Source organism: Atheta coriaria, unplaced genomic scaffold, assembly GCF_025399875.1.
Source record: "Atheta coriaria isolate IRGN ID8LTWV9N9 unplaced genomic scaffold, Caltech_Dcor_3.1 hic_scaffold_3_pilon, whole genome shotgun sequence".
Lineage (NCBI taxonomy): Eukaryota > Metazoa > Arthropoda > Insecta > Coleoptera > Staphylinidae > Dalotia > Dalotia coriaria.
The window spans coordinates 10,292,496-10,312,892 of NW_027045445.1; the positions used below are offsets into that span (position 1 = coordinate 10,292,496).

General features: G+C 34.7%; 2 protein-coding genes and 1 long non-coding RNA gene across 3 annotated transcripts in view; 2 read left to right on the plus strand and 1 right to left on the minus strand.

Annotated features, from left to right (window-relative positions):
• LOC135804357 (uncharacterized) overlaps positions 1–20,397 on the minus strand; it is an 82,531-nt gene that overhangs the window by 46,915 nt on the left and 15,219 nt on the right. The gene's annotated exons all lie outside the window — the stretch shown is intronic.
• Positions 6,724–7,143, plus strand: LOC135804325 (uncharacterized). Its single transcript, XR_010551017.1, has 2 exons — positions 6,724–6,773; positions 6,835–7,143. It is a non-coding gene; the product is annotated as an uncharacterized lncRNA (long non-coding RNA).
• LOC135804313 (chaoptin-like) lies at positions 17,080–19,615 on the plus strand. The gene is made up of 4 exons (XM_065318144.1): positions 17,080–18,816; positions 18,887–18,926; positions 18,996–19,066; positions 19,123–19,615. The coding sequence occupies exon 1, from the start codon at positions 17,177–17,179 to the stop codon at positions 18,650–18,652; it is 1,476 nt and encodes a 491-aa protein (XP_065174216.1). The 5' UTR covers positions 17,080–17,176; the 3' UTR covers positions 18,653–18,816; positions 18,887–18,926; positions 18,996–19,066; positions 19,123–19,615.

Here is a 20,397-nt window from a genome sequence, read left to right on the forward strand (position 1 = left end):
TCAGAAGATGGGATTAACCCCAGGACACTTTGAACACTCCCCCAAAGCAACACAATCGATTATCAGGAGATTTATTCACTTAAATCTACTTCACTGGAAGATAGTTTCAAATTGAGGTTAGGTAAGGTGTGTTTTTTTTTTGTTGATGAATAAATCTATTTTATTTGTATAAATGTAAATTATTTACGCAAACAAGAATTCGGGAAGTTTTTGGAGGGTGTAAAACGAATCATGCAAGAAAATAGCGATACAAACCGAAGGGACCAAGGGATCAGCTCTCGGTATAAATAAAACCTGCTTTTCGGCATGCAGCACGTTTGTCCCTTGCATCCTGCTTTTGCTGCTTCCTTCCTTCGAGTGGTTTGAGTGCTTTTTCTTGGACCCCTTCTGGAATGTGTTTCGTTTTGCTCGTTTTACGACGCGATGTTGTTACTTATACATCGATTTGGATTCCAAGTTGTACTAAATGTATTTACATTCGTGTTTTTAAAATTAAAAAACGGAAAAAACAGAAAAAAGCAGCGATACATGGTTAAACTTACAAAAAAAGTAAATTGGGTTGCCTACTTGTTAAATGTGTCTTGGAATTATTATAATTACGTTTTATTCTTTACTTGTGTGATTTTAAACTTGTTTCTTCGTAATGAAAGTTAAGTTGCAAACTTTTTTTCTTTAAAATTTGAAAAAAAAAACATCTTGAGATACTTGGTTAAATTTTCAAAAAAAGTAAATTGGGTTGCCTATTTGTTAAATATTCTTCGGAATCATTATAATATCGCTTTGTTCTATATTTTTGTCAGTCTAATTTTATTTCCTCATGATGAAAGTAAAGTTGCATACTTTTTGTTTTCAAAATTTAAAAAAAAAAATGAAAAAGCGGTAAAACATGGTTATACATGCAGAAAAGAGTAAATTGGATTGCCTATTTGTAAAATATTCCTTGGAATTATTATAATAAGATAATGTAGCATACCTTTTGTTTTTAAAATTAAAAAAAAAACTGAAAAAGGCAGGAATACTTGGTTAAATTTACTTTAAAAGTAAATTGAGTTGCCTATTTTAAAATATTTTCCTGGAATCATTATTGTAATGTTTTCTTCTTTATATTTGTGATTTTAATCCTATTTTCACGTAATGAAAGTAAAGTTGCATACTTTCAAAGACTTAAAATAAAGCCCCGACAACTTTTTTGTTTCTTTCAAGCCAGAGCATAACTCATAACGACGATTCGCTTGCAAATCACACATTTATTCGTCGTTGTTTTTTCCTGTTTCCTGACTTAATCTGACATCATTATGTTCGGATTAATGTGTTTTGCCGTTTAGCAGCACTTCCGCCATTTCTTTGCATTTGCCAACCGCATTGTCCCACCGTCACCGTATTTATTTCTTACATATATCTGCCTTTTGTTTCATGCCTGTACAAAATACACGAAATATTCCAGCTGTTATTAATGCTGTTTTATGTTTATTCAGCTTGTTCATTCGTCCTTGTAGCGCTTCTTATTCTTGTACTTTCGTCCTCTCGATAACAAACAAAAGTTATCAAAAGCTCACAAACTCTTCAATGCGCCTCCAACTTGCTGCTAAAAATATTCCAAGACAAAATCCTATTTCTTGTTCTTTCTTCTCTGAGTAAGTATGGGGTTGGTGCGAAACCGAAAGTGTTCAGCTGGATGAATACTAATGTTAACAATACAGTAATTAAACATAAATATTCCTCTGGCTATGGTCGCGCAAGGTCAAAAGTCGCCACATTTGAATTTTGACAATTTCGCATAACCAAACTTTCTACCTCTTTCACCGTGTGTTGGGGTTTTGGTGTTGTTGGTACTTTTCGCTTTTGGTGGTTGGCACCACTTGCGCCGCTCTCGCAGTCGTCGAACCGCAAAACAACGATCGTGGTCGCGCGGGTTTTCGATAAATACAGACCGCCGTAGCCTTAATAACACCCAGACGCTTCGGCGTCCGCGTGGAAGTCACACAAAATGGCGTCCGAACACCGTTGACCAATGATATATGCGCGCGCGCGTGCGGCCACGTTCCGCCTGTTAGGCTAAAGCGGAATTAATTGCAATAGTTTTACGATTACAGGTCGCAATAGATTACTAATTGGGCGGTGTGGAATGCTACAAACAGCCAGAAGCAAATAACTTTACTCACAACTCCTCCTGTTTGGTATAAATTGTAAATAAATAATTTTAAAAATTGTAAAATTAGGTTAAATATAAAAATGAATTGGAAAATTTGTTAATAAGCGCATAACTCAACAACCCCTAGACCAATTTAGGCAATTTTTTCTTTAAAATGTTTGTTGAAGCCCAAGGATGGTTTTTACGGCGTGAAAAATTCGAATAATTGCCGGGAAAACCATAAAAACAACCTTTTTCTATAGGATAAAAGTTGGCATTGAGATTCAATCATAGTTATAGTTAAATAGTTGGATCCGAGATGGCGCGCTGAAGTGCATTATTAGCAATTCATTATATAATTAATTTCTTTAAAATAAAATTGCGAATCTTATTGATAGAATTGTCACATACTATGTCTAGAACAAGAGACTAAAAGCTAATTACATTTTTATTAAACACTACCGGGACAATAACACGAGCAAAAATATTTAAAAAGTCTTAAAATTAGGTTAGATGATGAATTTTGACAGTTGTCATTTTTCAAGGTTAAAATTGGCGCATGATCGTAAACAGTAAAGAGTCTAATGATTAACGACAGATAAATAGCTTCATCTTTCCAAATTAATCACACGCTGCGAGCGCATTCGGCCGCAGTAACACCACCACCCCCTCCTGTGCACGAAAACAGAAGAGGCGGCGCATTATACAGCTGCTTCCTCAGCGGCGAATTAATTAATTCATTAGCATCGCATCTCATCGTATCTCATCCGCGATGTTGGCTCCGCTTTCCGTTTTCCGATGCTTCTAACTTACAACCCACGCCGCCGCCGCGATGAACATGCGAAATTTTTCGTCTGCGCCACTTCCGCCCGCATTCTTATGGGGTGTATATATTTATTACGTATTTCATCCCCTAAAAGAGAAAAAGCCTTACAAATCAATTGAAATCGGCTAAACGCAGTAAAGTTCGCTGACTTGGGGCGGCTGGCTGTAGGCCAAATAAGTTTTTACCCAAAGTACGGTAATAATTTTCGGTGACACTCGGTATAAACGACGCTGCGATACAACACTATCGCCGATAGTATACGAGCACTATTATCGGGACAACTTTTACGATCAATCCACTGTCTGTCGGGCGCATGCAGTGCGGCGTGGTGGGAGGAGGGAAGCGAACGCTATTCGATTGGCAGCGATTTCAGTCAGTTTCGTCAGTTTGACATTTTGCAAAGTGCCGTTGAGGGCGGCTGGCGTGGAATGGTAGAATGAAAAGTGGTCCGGACGAGAATGAAGAACGAATGTTACATTTTGGCACAATGCATAATTTGTCTCTGGGACGCATCAAAACATCAAAAATATCATAACCTCAATTTTACACTAGTAAAACGCCAAACAAAAAAATTAAAAATTGAAAAAAATCAATAAAGACATTTTAATGCAATAATCCTAATAAGAATTATATAATTTTATTAAAAATATTATTAACTTTCATCCCTTATTTAAAACCCTTCCAGTTAAAATTTCGCGATAAAAAGTAGCCTACTTATTATTCCTCTGTCATAAATATTTGTATACCAAAATTTATCAAAATTGGTTCATTGGTTTTTGCTGGAAAGCGTCACAAACAAACATTCTAGTAATAAATAAGATATTATAATATTTGTTGAATATAGTATACTTTCTGCATTAACTACCATTCACCGTGAATGTGATATTCTTTATTTTTTATGCCTGTACACTTCTCAAGCTCCTCCGCATGCAGATGGTTGCAAAGTGGAAGCAGTACATCAATTCCGTAAATGCATAAATCGCAACGGCAGGCGTCGTCGCCCGGAAATATGCTGAAAGCTCAGCTGCAACGCGATCGCATCCATGCAGCTCCGGCGCCTCCACCAACGCGTTTTATGACTCGCAATAATAATTTCCTGGCGCGCGAACATTGAGACGAAATCATTTATTCGATATTTTTACATTTTTACAACATTTACATTTCTCATGCACTCCGGCAAACAAGTAAAACATTTTATGCATTTATCGAGTTTGGCATGTCGTGATTTTTTAGAATTTTATTTTATAAGTTTCCGGTTTATAAAAAAATCAACCAATTGGAGAAAATAAAATAAACTGTTTTTGTTGTAGTTGTTTTTCAAGTGCTCGTTTGCACCGAAATGAATCCGGATCTTTCGTGCGAGTTGTTTTTTTGATGACGTGCGAACGATCCCGGAAGCAAAACGATCGCGCTAGATATGTAGCCCCTCGGGGGATAATGTTGCGCCGGACGTCGACGACACATACCAAACTCTATCCAAATCCGACATCTATACTGAACGTTTACAGCAAAACAATTTAATTACATAGCGGATATTTCAAAAACTGCATATTTTTAATATAGGCAACCAAATATACATTCTAATGGTGTTATTTTTTAATGTCGCGTGTGGGGAAAGCGCAGAGCTCATGGTGCGTAACCTAAATATTCGCGATAACAGCTCGCGGACGTGCGGAAATACCCCCGAGGGCACAACGGACTAGATGCATAAAGGATTGCCGAAAATTGGGTTCTATTGTAATTATTATTTTAACCCCTCTCTCTCCCTCTCTGCGTGTGCACGCGCAGCTTTTGAATTAGGGACTGGGTGCAAAAGGGGCAAATTTCAACACTTAAAATTCGCAATTCGTGTATTTCCCGAATGCCCGAAACAGAGATTATCTCTAGAGCAAATCAAAAGGGGAGCGCTTTTCTTTGTTGTTCTTTGCGCAAAATCCAATTGCGTGTGTGCACGGCGCGACAATTCGTATAGCGCATTTATTGGAAACGAAAAGGATGCTCGTAAATTATTGGAAAATGGCATATTGCGCGATTCAAACAATGCGGAAATAAAGTTTTCCTCGCAAAATGGAATGCGTTCAGTTTTATGCGCACTGCAAGCGAACCAAATTGAGTAATAATTTATTATAAATTAAACTTTCACAAATAAAATGCAAACAATTCATTAAAATATTAATTTTGGAAAACAATTGCAAGTAAATATATTATTCACCGTGATGATATAACAAACTAGCTTTTGGCCGCGATGTTATCCCGGTACTGTTTAATAAAAATGTAATTCGTTTCTACTCTCTTGTTCAAGACATAGTATGTGTCAATTCTATCAATAAAATTCGCAATTTTATTTTAAAGAAATTAATTATATAAAGAATTTCTTATAATGCACTTCAGCGCGCCATCTCGGATTCAACTATTTAACTATAACTATGATTGAATCTCAATGCCAATTTTTAACCTATAGAAAAAGGCTGTCTTTAAGGTTTTTCCAGCAATTATACAAATTTTTCTTGCTGTAAAAACCATCTTTAGACTTTAACGAACATTTTAAAAAAAGAATTGGCCAAATTGTTCGAAGCGTTTTTGAGTTATGCGCTTACCAACATATTTTGCGATTCATTTTTAAATTATCGATTAAACATTCACAAATAAAACACAAACGATTCATTAAAATATTTATTTTGGTAAACAATTGCAAATAAATTTATTATTCACTATAATAATATAATAAATATAATATTTTTTGCTTTGATTGTGACATAGATGAATAAAAAGTGACGTTTTCCTAGAAATGATTCCATCATTTCTATTTATGCGAGCACAAAAAGACGGAATACAATGGCGACGCTTTTTAGGTCGAGCGCTAGCCACCAGACGTCGCCACAGTCATTCAACTTATACCGGCCAAAGGGCTCCGTTGTACGCTGTCGTTTTGTCGCTGTGTAGTCGTAAATATTTTTTCGGTCTGTTTGCGATCATAAATCTACGCCTCTGATATCTCGCGAGCGACAGTGAGCGAGTGCGTTCGCACATGCCGGCGAAGGGCGGTGGGCGAACGTCTAGCAAGAGCCACACATTCGGCGGACAAAAAATGTTTCTGATATTTCATTGTTGCTATATTATATGTGGCGGGAATTAATCATTTTCAACGCGCGCGCGAGCCTGAACTTGGCCTCTTGTAGTTGTAATGTAACGAGCATAACAAGCGAGAATGAAAAGGGAAAAAAAGAGGAAAAAAATTGCGGAAAACTTTTCTGATTATGATTGTGATTGTAGGGGTTATGTGAGGTTATTGTTTGGGCGCTTCAAATGTTCTTATTGTAATTAAAATATTGGTATATATTACAGTTTATCGGGAAATTAATTCAAGAATAAAAATTACGCTTTAAATTTCAAAAAAAAAATTTAAAAATTTCCAAAATATAAAAATTAAAAAAACCGGCTTTTTTCAAACAGTTTTACTACAGAGTGTTGTCTTGTAAACACCTTGTATAATTACGTTAGCAAAAAAACTTGATAGATAATACCACACAATCAAAATTTGCGTAAAAATTGATTTGTTATTGTTTTTTTATTGTGAAATTGTTGCCATGTTGCGATACATATCACAATTTAATAAATCTACTTAACATATTCACTTTCTACGAATTGTGATTTGAAGTATTTAATTAATAATTCACATTAAATATAGTTTTTATTAATGATTATTGATAAAACTTTAATATCTGTGGGTATATAAGTTGGAGGAATATTCACCTGGAATATAATCGATTATAATTTGTTTACCAAATTAATTGATACTGAAATTCAAGATGAAAGGTAAGCATTCATTAGTTTTACAATTAATACTTAATATAACAATTTTTCTGATTTATTTCAGCTGTTTTTCAAATCGTGGCTGTGTGCCTATTTATCCAACTGGTCTTAGCTACGAAACAGGAACCTGTTTGCGACGTAGTGTGCCCTAAAAATCCCATGTATACCGTGCAAGTACCATACACTGGCGATTGTACTAGATATTGTCTTTGCACAATTAATGGCAACTATAAGAAGGATTGTCCTGAAGGTCTACACTTTAATCCTGTGTTAGAAGTTTGTGATTGGCCATTAAGTGCAGGTTGCATTGACAGTCTTTATTAAATTTGTGTTTATTGTATATGAGTGCATAAAATAAATACTTAAAACCACATTGATTCATCTATTTTTATTTTTAGTTTTATTTAAAAATCTGTTTTGAATGATTAATACATTATGATAAATGCATATTTATTTCATAAAACCATTTTTGAATAATACCTATCTTATTATTAGGATTACAAATTTAAATTAGTTCAAAAAGAGTAAATACTTAATAGTTCAATCAATCTAATGTTTAACAACGTTTAGCCACGTGATGCTTACGCTATTTTTTCTACTTTCACTCTAGTTCCACGTTGCGGTTTTTCTATTTCAACTTTTGTATTTTAAATCATCGAAATTTGCTCACACACTTAAACTGTAAGGTTATAAGTGCCATGCCGTGCGCCGGCCCATGCGACGCTTCGGTTCATATTGTGCCGCTCCGATACGAGCAGCAGCAGCGCCTGCTTTAACGTGTTTGACTGACGTCGCATGGCATTTCTTATCGCCTTGTGCTGCTCCGTAGGCAAATGCGCAGGCGCTTGCTCCGTCCCGTGCATAATGCAAGTACATAATGAATATTATGTAGGTACGACTTTTCCGTTCGTATATAAAATACCACTTTTTGTGTCTAAAAACCATGGAAAAACTGGCGTTTTATAGGTGGAAATAGAAATATAAAGTATATAATAAATTGGTTATTATTTAAAACTTAAACTTAATTATTTTATTTCATTATGTCGATTTTTAAACGGTTTTCGTTGTCCAGGAATGAAAAAATAAATAAAAATAAAAATTTATAAATTAGACAATTATAGTCTTAACTGATATAAAACAATTAATCAAAATCAAAATTCTCAAAAGTGATTAATACACTTGATGATACAATTCAAGCCTAGTTCTAAGAAACCGAACAACGCATTTGAAATAAATATCAATTAGAGCAACATTGATTAAGCACTTCGAATCAATTTAATCTACTAAATTATTATTAATTAATAAAATTCTGTTTGAAGCAAAAACATCGTAAATAATTAATTTCAAGCATTAAATAATAATAAAAGCATAAATGGGCTTAACAAAATGATACTTTGATCAATGTCACATCCGGAAATCACCGAATCACGAATATAATAACTAATTACTCCGAGTGCACGCGCGCTCGTTGCGGTCAGACGACAATCATTACACGATTTTAATCTGGAAAGCTCGTTCGGTGTTCTATTAAAATTTGAACCATTCGAATTTATCTGGTTAATATTGTAGTAGCGCATTAAATTTGTCCGCATTATCCTGATGCGAAAAACCACAGAATTGCATCTAATTTTAATTCAATTCGTTTTGTTTATTAAAAAATAATTTCTACCAAAACATAAATATTAATTAATATTCAATGGTTCATTTATTTAGTTTCAAGAAAAGGAAATTTGAAAAAATACTAAATTATAGTGAAATTAAAAATGTGAAAAGAACGGAAATGGCGAGATTGGTCACAGTTCAACCGGAAGTTATTTGCATAATGGCTATTTGTGTTAATTTCATTTAATAAAGTGGCCGATAATTGCATTTACTTGATTATCTGCAAACTAAATGAATTTTATTCATAATTTTGTTAAAGAAATTCATTACTAGTTATTTGCTTTGATTTTACTATAGGCAACTAATAATACAAACATTTTTATTAGTTTTTTTTTTCAATTTCATCAAAATTGTTACATTAAACTTTATATTTTTATTATTTTTTTAACTTCCACCTTTAAATCGGTAGATTTTACACGGTTTTGAGACACCAAAAGTGCTACTTTAAACATGGGCGGCCTAGACCGTGACTAAAGTACTTTAGTCACGGGATGTCGTGCGTTTATCACCTTACATTTCGCAGTAGTGTGCGAGCAAATTTCGAAGATATAAAACGCAAAAATTTAATTACGAAAATATTAACGTTGTTAAACAAAAACTTAAGTTTAACCACTTAATACTTAATATACTATAATATGTGCTAATCTACATTATAGAGGTTATATCAACTTTTTACTACTACAACACAAAAAAACAAGATGATATAACTTATAAAATATTCTTTTCTGATAAACCTTTCCATTTTATGGCTTCCAACTGTTTAGTACGCTATTATTCCATGTAAATCTTTTGATTTTATGAGCTTCGAAATTTTACCGAATTCCAAACATACCGCAACCCAGATTACACAAATATATAAAAATATATAAGCCTACCACAAGAGTCGGAAACGACATACTTCAACATTATATCTCAATATTTATGTTTATTTAACTGCGCACACAAAAATGCGGCATCGCACAGCCGTCATTGTTTCTCTATTGTCGCCGTGAAAAATTCGCTGCAACTTGCGGCGACTGTATGAAAACTGTTTGCAGCGGTTGGCGGTGAGCTTTTATGTTCACTTCAGCGTCTTTCAGGCGCTCGTAAATATTTGTATTTGCATAAAGTATATAAAAAATTCGAAATTTGAATATAATACAAAGTTTGCCATTCGCGTCGTCGTTGCTACTTCTCACTGCTTGTTTTATTTTTGGTTCTAAAGCAATAGCAAGACACTCGATGCAGAAAACGGGCGGAAAAGGTCCGAATGGGTTGGTTACTTTTGTGTAGGTATAATATCGTAAAACTTTCCCTTCGCAGGTCTCCATTCTATTCCGTATGCCGCGAATGCATGGATTCTACAATCCGAAATTCTAGAAGTCTTGCAACAAGCAGCGGAATATTAAGAAACAGACTTAAAGGGTAAGGAAACCTCGCGAAATTTTACCAAACCGAAACATGAAGCACAAAAAAAAACAAAAGAACACCGAATATAAATGAAGAAAGGGAATTCGCCACGAGTCGACCCTTTTTTGTATTTTCATTTTCATTTTCATTTTGTTTATTATTACGTCTGTTTGTATGCGTACCGCATTTATATTTATATTCATTGAAAGGCTTCGTTTTAACTCGTTTTCCATTGGCGATTGCGAACATTTACATTTTGCACAAACGCGGAAATTGGAAACCGTCATTTTTTGTTGCGTTTCGTTTTATTGATAAAATTCAAAAAATTTACTTTAAGCTTTTTTAAAGTATTGCATTCATTGAGGTTGTGGACATTATTTTAAAATTGCCTTTTTACGGAGTCAGCTTATTGTTATTTTTATTTTTCGTCTGTTTTGTTATGGAAATTGAATCGATGCTATTAACATATGAATTCACGATATCCATAACATAAAGATGTGATTGTGGAGATTTGCAGTGAACTCGAGTCAAGTTTCATATCCGGGGTACTCGTTTTAGTGAGACGTGAATATTGCAGATGGGAAAATGTTGAATTTTTGCCTTTTAAAACTTTTAATAGCTAATGTAATATTTATAATATAAAAATGAATCGCAAAATCTGTTGGTAAGCGCATAACTCAAGAACGCTTACACCAATTTGGCAAATTCTTATTTTAAATGTTTGTTGAAGTTCAAGGATGGTTTTTACGGCGAGAAAAATTGGAATAATTGCCGGGAAAACCCAAAAGACAGCCCTTTTCTATAGGATAAAAGTTGGCATTGAGATTCAATCATAGTTATAGTTAAATAGTTAAATCCGAGATAGCGCGCTGAAATGCATTATTAGCAATTCTTTATATGCATAATTTCTTTAAAATAAAATAGCGAATCTTATTGATATAATTGACACATACTATGTCTAGAATAAGAGAGTAAAAACAACTTACATTTTTATTAAACACTACCGGAACGAAGTTACGGGCAAATGCAAGTTATAAATGCAATTGTCTTTTTTTAAGTTTGTTTGTGACGGTTTCACGAAAAAACTACTTCACAAATTTTGATAAATTTTGGTATAGAGATACTTTTGAGCATGGAAAAGTAATTAGGCTAAGAAAATATCTAAAAAATATTTATAATTGTATAATTCTAATAGAAATGGCGCTAATGTAGGAAAATAGCATGTTTCATATCTTAAAATAAATTTTACAATTTTATTAACGAATTCAGCACATAATAGGACCAAAACAATTAAAGTAACAAAAATAAGAAAAAATGAAACAAAAAAATGAGTGCACAAACTTCTGACATTCCGATTGGATGCGTCATTCACTTGCTTCCTCAATCTTGGAGTGTTGCCTAGGCTTTCTGTTGTCCGACACATTTTTCCACAAGGCCACAAGCAAAAGATGAAATCAAAAGACGTAAAAACCGAAGAAGAAAACCTTAACCAAGTGGAAAAGAGGCGGCAGCAAAGGGTAGAATAAAAAAGAATGCTTAAAGCAAGAGAGGCTTCTTTATTAGAAGAATCCCTCGGTCCAATCCCATTTACTCATTTCGGTTAGGGCGCTTGCAGCGGACGCGTATTCTCCACGCGCCGAATTGCGGATGATAACACTTCTGACCGAATACTCATCGGCGCAATGCCTCCCAACATTCGCCACGCGTTAATTAACACCAACAGAGGACCGAAACGATTGAAACAAAGCACAACGCACCAAACACCAAATAATGCACATCATATATTTCCTTACTTAATGCTTCTTTAATCAAAACCAGTATTAAAATAGTATTATATAGTATTTAGGTACTTTATATACGGACGACCAAGCCGTACATAATATTCATTATGTACTTGCATTATGCACGGGACGGAGCAAGCGCCTGCGCATTTGCCTATGGAGTAGCACAAGGCGCTATGAAATGCCATACGACGTCAATCAAACACGTCAAAGCAGGCGCTGCTGCTGCTCGTATCGGAGCGGCACGATATGAACCGAAGCGTCACATGGGCCGGCTCGCGGCATGGCACTTATAACCTTACAGTTTAAGTGTGTGAGCAAATTTCGATGATTTAAAATACAAAAGTTGAAATAGAAAAACCGCAACGTGGAACTAGAGTGGAAGTAGAAAAAATAGCGTAAGTACCTCGTGGCTAAACGTTGTTAAACACTAGATTCATTAAATCTCGTCTGTAATGCCCTCGTTCAGCCACTTGTTACTTAATATACTATTAACGTTTAAAAAACATTTTAGAAACTCACAACTAGTGTAATTAACTATTTTCCGGTACTACCGGAAGTTAACAAAACATCGCCATTGCTTAAAGCTGTAAATTGCACAGAAATCGAATGTAAACATTCCTGCCAACTCACGAATACAATACGTACTAAATGAAAATATCACTCAGTTGGAGTATTCAATTGGGATTACATGTAATTGCCTACATGATAACGATAACACACATGGTTGTTTTGATATCTGAATTAATTATGCCCGGGTTATATTAAACATGTATTATTTATGCTTTAACCAAACATTATCGTTTTAAGATGTATGCAACCCAAATAACTTGTTTTGGTTGAATGTACGCACGCGCGAATTTATGAATGTTGTTAGTAGCGCATTACCAATTGAGATTGAGATTTACGAGGAGCGGCCTCAGCTAATTCTGATTACCGATTCAATGTCTCATTCCGGTTGCCTCGAGTTCGACTTGTCCCTTTCGCCCGCAATTCGTGGTTCGACTCAAAAGCCACCGCGCACCGCTTATATTTATGTATCGAATAAATTTCCGCCGGCCCGTTTGTTAGATTAAATTACCCATGCGCAATAGAATTTTTAGCAATTCTTAGGCAACCCTTTGTGCGCTCCGAAATTACGTGCGCTGAAATCTTTCGCGACGGATTTATACAATGTGTAATAATAATACATGCGATAAAAGTTTACAATTTGCGAAGGAGATTGTGTGCGTGTAGTGGCAGAGAGAATTTTATTATGAATTATACGTTAGGCAAATTCGACGTGCGTTCGCTTCGTAGAAGCGGCGAGGTTTTATGAAGCTATTTAGTATGCTTTATGGGGTCCGCATCCAATTTTGTCGCGCTTTGACAAACTGCGCGTTCCTCTGTCCTGCTGCTATTCTATTTGATAATAACGTCCCGCGCGCGCGGACGAAATTTATACCCCATCAGGATCAGCGTTATCTACTCGTTTCGGCGTTCTCGCGACGTCTTTTTATTTCGCGGCGCACGTATGCCTACGACATATTCATGAGATTGATGCGTACACATTGGGTAATAATCTGGGTTTTTATTATCTGTGGCGGTCGAGGAAGTATGTATCACTGCTGGATGTATGTGGGTGTGAATGGCCATTAACATATCTATAAAATTATTTCATTTTAAAAATGATATTTCATTTTCTATTATTAAACCAGTATGGTTTTTTTCTATAAATTACGAGCTTTTGCCTGCAACTTCGTTCGGATAGTGTTTAATAAAAATGTAATTTATTTTTACTCTCTTGTTTTAGACATAGTATGTGTCAATTCTATCAATAAGATTCGCAATTTTATTTTAAAGAAATTAATTATATAAAGAATTGCTAATAATGCACTTCAGTGCGCCATCTCGGATACAACTATTTAACTATAACTATGATTGAATCTCAATTCCAACTTTTATCCTATAGAAAGGGCTGTCTTTAAGGTTTTTCCGGCAATTATTCAAAATTTTCTCGCTGTAATAACCATCCTTGGACTTTAACAAACATTTAAAAAAAAGAATTGGCCAAATTGGTCTAGGCGTTGTTGAGTTATGCGCTTACCAACAGATTTTGCGATTCATTTTTATATTATAGGTGGCACGTTTTATTTTTAGCTTAAAAATAACTTTTTTTTACTTCCACCTATAAAACGCCAGTATTTCCATGGTTTATGCACAGAAAAAGTGGTAGGTACTTTATATACGGACGGTCAAGACGTGAGTAAAATACTTTATCTACGGGCCTTTTCTACGAGGTAGAGCTTGCATCTGCGCATTTGCCCACGAAGCAGCATTTTAACGCCATCTTCATACGAATTATATAACAATACCTATGATTTAATCATTTTTCATCCCTGTTTTTATACCCTTCTGATTAAATTATCAAAAGAAAGTGTCACAAATAAACAAAAAATTATTTATAGCGTAATTCTAAAACAGGTTGACCCATTTTCATCAACTTTAGTTTCGTATTTCATACATTTTAAAATTTTAGCGACGAAAAACTAATAGAACAGAGAATTCCTGGAAGTATCTATAAGCCTGCAATGGTAGAACTGAAGATGCTCTGCTCTTATCCTTTTCATGCGCGTGGAAGCCTTTGAAATCTTCGCGCGGCGCGCGGAGCAGATGTAAGCAGCTCGCAAACTTTACAATGTTACTAGTTCGATGGCTCATAACGAATCGAATTTATCGCGAGCGCTCAGAACCTCTCGGCTCGAACCGCACATGCGGTTACACGCGAAGCCATGCTGACGATGTTAAAGCACCTCTACAACCTCCACTACCACCCCAAACCATCTTTAACCGCCATTGCACCATCTACAACAACATTGTGCTCTGCGTCTAGTCTTCTTCCTAAAGCACAAGGAGAGGATATTTACAATAATCATTGTTGGTGTGTTATTGTGATAGAAACTAAATTAAACGCATAAAATATGTGATGAATGTTTTCTTACTCGCTTACGCTTATCTATAATATAAAAATGAATTGAAAAATATGTTGGTAAGCGCATAACTCAATAACGCCTTGACCAATTTGGCCAATTCTTTTTTTAAATGTTTGTTAAAGTCCAAAGATGGTTTTTACGGCGAGAAAAATTTGAATAATTGCCGGGAAAACCCAAAAAACAGTCTTTTTCTATAGGATTAAAGTTGGCATTGTGATTCAATCATAGTTATAGTTAAATAATTGAATCCGAGATGGCGCGCTGAAGTGCATTATTAGCTATTCTTTATATAATTAATTTCTTTAAAATAAAATTGCGAATCTTATTGATAGAATTGACACATACTATGTCTAGAACAAGAGAGTAAAAACAAATTACAATTTTATTAAACACTAACAGATACGGTGCGTGAGTAATGTGCAGAAACTTGTCAATGACAAAATGGCAGAATGACAGGATGTACGCACAAGGCACAATAATACCTACGTACGAAAATGCGAAGAAATAAGGAAAATATGAAAATGGTAAAAGGGCGGCTTGAATGTAGGCGTGGAATCTGTAGAAACAGCAAAACAACGCAATGACGCAATGAAAGGGAGGAAATACAGAAACGCACAAATGTACACTGATGTCGAAGGCGGAAAATCATACGCGCCAACAAAAAGGGAGATATTCCTACAATTTGTTAGGATTTACAAAATGGCAGGCGTGTATTATTGGTTGCCTACATACGGCAACTTTCTAAAATGATTTTCTTATAAGTTGATTTAATGAAATGCAAAAATGTACCGAAAAAAAAACGTACAAGATTGCTGAATCTAGACGTAGATGCTAAAGTGAAATTCGAAAAGTTGCCAAAGACCTAAAGAGCGGACTTTGGAATGCTCGCAATCTTTTTGTACGACGTGGCGGCTGGGCGGCTGGCTTTGCAGCAAACGGACACGGGCAGCTAGACAAAGAATCGCAAAGAGCGAAAACGAAGCAAACAAAAAAGCTCGTTGTAAACGTTGCAAAGCTTGCAAAGTAGCGGCTAAAAAGTGAATACGTGAGTTGCATCCTTGGTTGCCTACACTTCTATTCAAAATGCACATTTGCAAACATTGAATTTTTTTACAGCAAATTCTAAGAAAAAGCGTATTAATAATAGATTTATCGTAATAATACTAAATGATTACCAACAGATGGCGCTGCTCATCTGTTGCACAATTCTGAAAGTAACTTTTGAAACTTCTCGAATTTCATGCCATTGTTATCACGCTATTGTTAAAAGCCCCCATGCTGACCAATAACAACTTCCAGTCCTCTATGGAATCAAACAAAGCGTTCGGGTTTCAGTTTCTTCCGACTGTGCATCCCAACTTGCAAGTTCAACTGTTTGTTTGTTTGCTTGTTTTGTTTACGAAGATTTCGCTTCGGCATCACCGGACAGGTCGTATCCGTTCTAAGTGGTTGTAACATGATTATGCAATTTACGAATCCCAGCTACTAAAACCAAGTCACTCCCTCTTTACTTGCACGTGAATGTTACGATTGTAATTTATGTATTCACGTGTGCGCCTATAAATCTTCATCTGGTGAATAAACAAAATTCAATTTAATGTCGTTCTTTTACCTGTAATGCGTGTGGGTTGGACAAACAACCGCAATTTGCAATTATATTCAATTAAACACATTTGATTTGTAGGTTAAAAGCTCTGAGTGGAAAGTCAACATATATGTAACCAATTTTACACGTTCTGCAAACGGTATGCAACACATTTAACTTCAAGAATGTTATTTTTCACATTTACCCGCACACTATTTAAATATTGGCTTGGGATTTACTTTAATACTTATTTCCGGAAACCTTTTTCCGCAACAATTTCCAATCGAGATCATAAACTCAGGTCGTGTTTGCAGTGCGTGTGTGTTTTGTATGCATAAGCAAAAATAAATCCTCTTGCAGATCGTGGAGAGATACCTACATGTGTATTGAGGGTGGTTTGAGCCACCCTCATGCAAAACGCTCTCGTCACACTTTCAGCGGCACGCGATACATTATGCCACCGCCAAATATTTGACTTTCGTTGGGATTATAGACAAATAGATGTTTCTGCTTTGCCTTTGGTTTTGCTTTCGCCATCGTACTGCGAATAGGCATGCGGGAGAGGAGTGGGTGCAGTGTGTGAGCTCTTTAAACGCACATTATCACAGATTAATGGCCGCAACAACTAACCAACTTTCTCAAATGGCAGTAAAATGATTAAATTCTAGTATAGGTTCCTCCTACGGTGCTTTCGAGTACATTTTAAAATAATGCCCAATTGTTTAAAGCAATTATAACATTCAATTACAAATAAAATTTTACTGTTGATAACTCGAATCATATCATTTTGTTTGGTCGGTTATGATTGGTGTGCTGACATGACAAGACGCCTCTTCTATGCGATAGCGCACACGCATACATATTATGACTGTATGCTGACATCCTCAAATATGATTAATAATATCCACTTTTGTAAATATTAAGCTTTGCTATGCACAAGCAGGCGATTAATTCACTTTAGTATATTGTGAGCGTTTAAGGTTGAACAGTTCTTAGTGTTTAAGTTGTGTGGTGAAAATGGCTACTTTATGGACAATTGTTCAAGTGATGTTGTTCATTATTGCTCACACAAATGGATATTGTTATAGTAAGAGAGAAATACGTAGTGAATACAATTCCAATTACTACGATTGCTATTATTGCAATGTTACCCAAAAAAATGGCGAATGGACTGTTGAAGGATTAGATATATCTCTGAACGGTCATACGAGAATAATTAGAATATCAATGCAGAATCTTAAATTTAGTGACTTTACATTGCAAACTGTCATCACAGGTGAATTTAATTATTTTAGTATCGTTGAGGTGATTATTGAGGATTCTCAAATTGACAGAATTGTAAACTTTGCTTTTCCTAAACAAAAATTATTTGGCTATGATACACGTGATGTTAATTATCGCTTCGTAAGTTTTAAAAACAATAATATATCAACAATTGAACCAAATGCCTTTAGTAATTTAGAAAGTGTTACAAAGTTTTCGTTTTCAAACAATATTATCGGAAATAAAATAGGAGCTATTACTTCGCTTAGTAAACTGGTTGGTGTGACGACTTTAGATTTATCAAATAATAACATAACCAGTATTTCCAATGAGTTGATTACTGCTAATAAAAATATTCAACATTTGAATTTATCAAACAGTCAGATATCACAAATTGCTTTAGGTCGACTTCCTTCATTGGAAATTGTCGATTTATCAAACAATTATTTAGTCAGTATTTCTAATAGAATGTTTCCGGAAATTAGTGCAATAAAACATCTAAATATATCAAACAATCAAATCAATCAAATATATCCAAATACATTTGCAAATATGCAAAGTTTAGAACATTTAGATTTGTCACACAACCAAATAAAACACATGCACATTGCATCTTTGCATGGGTTATTACATTTACAATCATTAAATCTAAGTTATAATCAAGTTACCGTTGATAAATATTTGATATTTAATACACCTCAATTATCATTCTTGGATATTAGTTACAATAATTTAAGTGACATTGATGAAACTTTATTTAAAGAATCGCATCTAACCTCAATTAATATCGATGGAATGCACGTGAGTTGCATAAGATTAGTCGAAATAGTCAAATATTTTAAAACATTAAATATTAATTATGTAGTAGGAAAGGAACAAAATCGTTTACATCTATTTGGAATGCATTGTAATCATTCCGATGTAATAGAAACCACTACAAACATTATTGAACCTACCAATATACCGAATACTGATATTCAATTGTCTAATATTAGTAATAAACTATCAGAAATGTTAAACGTATTAAAACATAACAATGATAAAAACGTAAATGTTAATTCTACTCAAGCAGACACAACTACTACTACAATTCTGTTAATATTACTTATTTTAATGCTTGGTTTTATAATTGTATTCTTTCTTTACATCTGGCGTACATATTTTGTTAATTCCAATCAATATGTACCAACTGAAAATCTAATCACTGACTTTGAATTATCTAATAAATAGTTTGCTTATAACTAAACAAAACTATCAAATCAATATTGTATTGTAAAATATCATTAAGCTTATAATTGTAATAATTAGTTGTAAGTTATTGTACAAGTATATCTATTATAATGTATAAACACTCGAGACACACTGCCCTGGGATATTTGTTCTTCTCTAACAAGGTAATTAATAGTTTTTAATTAGTGATTAATTCTTTAAATATTTTTTGTTTCTATAAAATTACTTTTACAGCCAAAAACAATACGCTCGCTACCGAGGACAACAACGAATGGTAAGAAATTTTAATTTTAATTTAAGTATTATTTTTGTAATCATTAAAGTCTTCTTCGTCAAATTTTAGGATTTGGTGACAATTCCTCAAGGCCTTCAACAACAACTTTCGCAGTTTGTCAGCGTCGAAACAATTCATGAGTATTTACATTCAAAAATATATCAAATTTAAACGTTAATTACAAAACATTTAATAGGACATTTATGACAGCTTTAAATAGCGGTTGAAGATGAATGTTTCATCGCATTCAACAACTCGCGCCCGAAGAAGATTTAAGCAGTTTAAATTGTTCCAAACTCTTTGTTTGGTTTCGCACTGCGTCAGAAGTACTTTTCCGTCATTGCGAACGGCACATCCTCTCCGAAAAGTTTCTCACCGGCTCACACACACACACACACAAAACCCGTTTACATAGAGCGACTTGCGGACTCTTCAACTTTTCGCCGCCGCGCGCATCCCTGGCATCGCTGGTCTCACTCCGCGACGTGACTTTGGATTTGTCATTATAAGCGCCGCGACCCGCAGACAAAGTGGAACAAAGTCGACTTTGTTCCGCACGACGGCGCCTCGCTCGTAAAACTTCGTACAGTATTTATCTTATAATCTCATACATAGTCATATACACATCCCGCGTACATGTGGGTTATACGCGTTAAATATTTGATTAAAGCTTTAACTACTCCCACAGAGTCAGCGTGCTTTTATTTTCTTAATTTTTATCCTGTGCGGGAAAAATGCACGCGCTCGAAATGCAAAACGTCGTAGATGCTACACAACTCTTTTGGATGGTAAAGAGACGAGTGTGGTGAAAACACGAAACCAACTTCTAGACGCACGTCGACTGGTAATGGGTCTTTCTAGGTGCATTATATATTGAGATGTAAAGACGTCGACAGGCGATTGTATCACAAAGCTCGCAGCAGCTACAAAAGCTGCGTGGGAAGTTGAAAGGGATGACTGCGGGAAGAACGTTGATTTAATCACAAAGCATTAAAACATCTTATAGTAATTAGAGAAGTAAAAAAAGAAATTTAGAAATATTTTTACAAAAATATCGTGTTGTGTTACTTATTATATTATTATTCTACTTCCATCATCAAATTGGTGGATTTTCCACTGTTTTGAGATACAAAAAATGTGTAAAGTACTTTAGTCACGGGTTTTAGTCACGAGGCGGAACTTACGCCTGCGCAGTTGTTGATTTAATAACAAAGCATTAAAATATCTTATAGTAATTAGAGAATTTAAAAAAAAGAAATTTAGAAGTATATTTACAAAAATATCGTGTTGTGTTACTTATTATATTATTATTCTACTTCCATCATCAAATTGGTGGATTTTCCACTGTTTTGAGATACAAAAAATGTGTAAAGTACTTTAGTCACGGGTTTTAGTCACGAGGCGAAACTTACGCCTGCGCAGTTGTTGATTTAATAACAAAGCATTAAAATATCTTATAGTAATTAGAGAA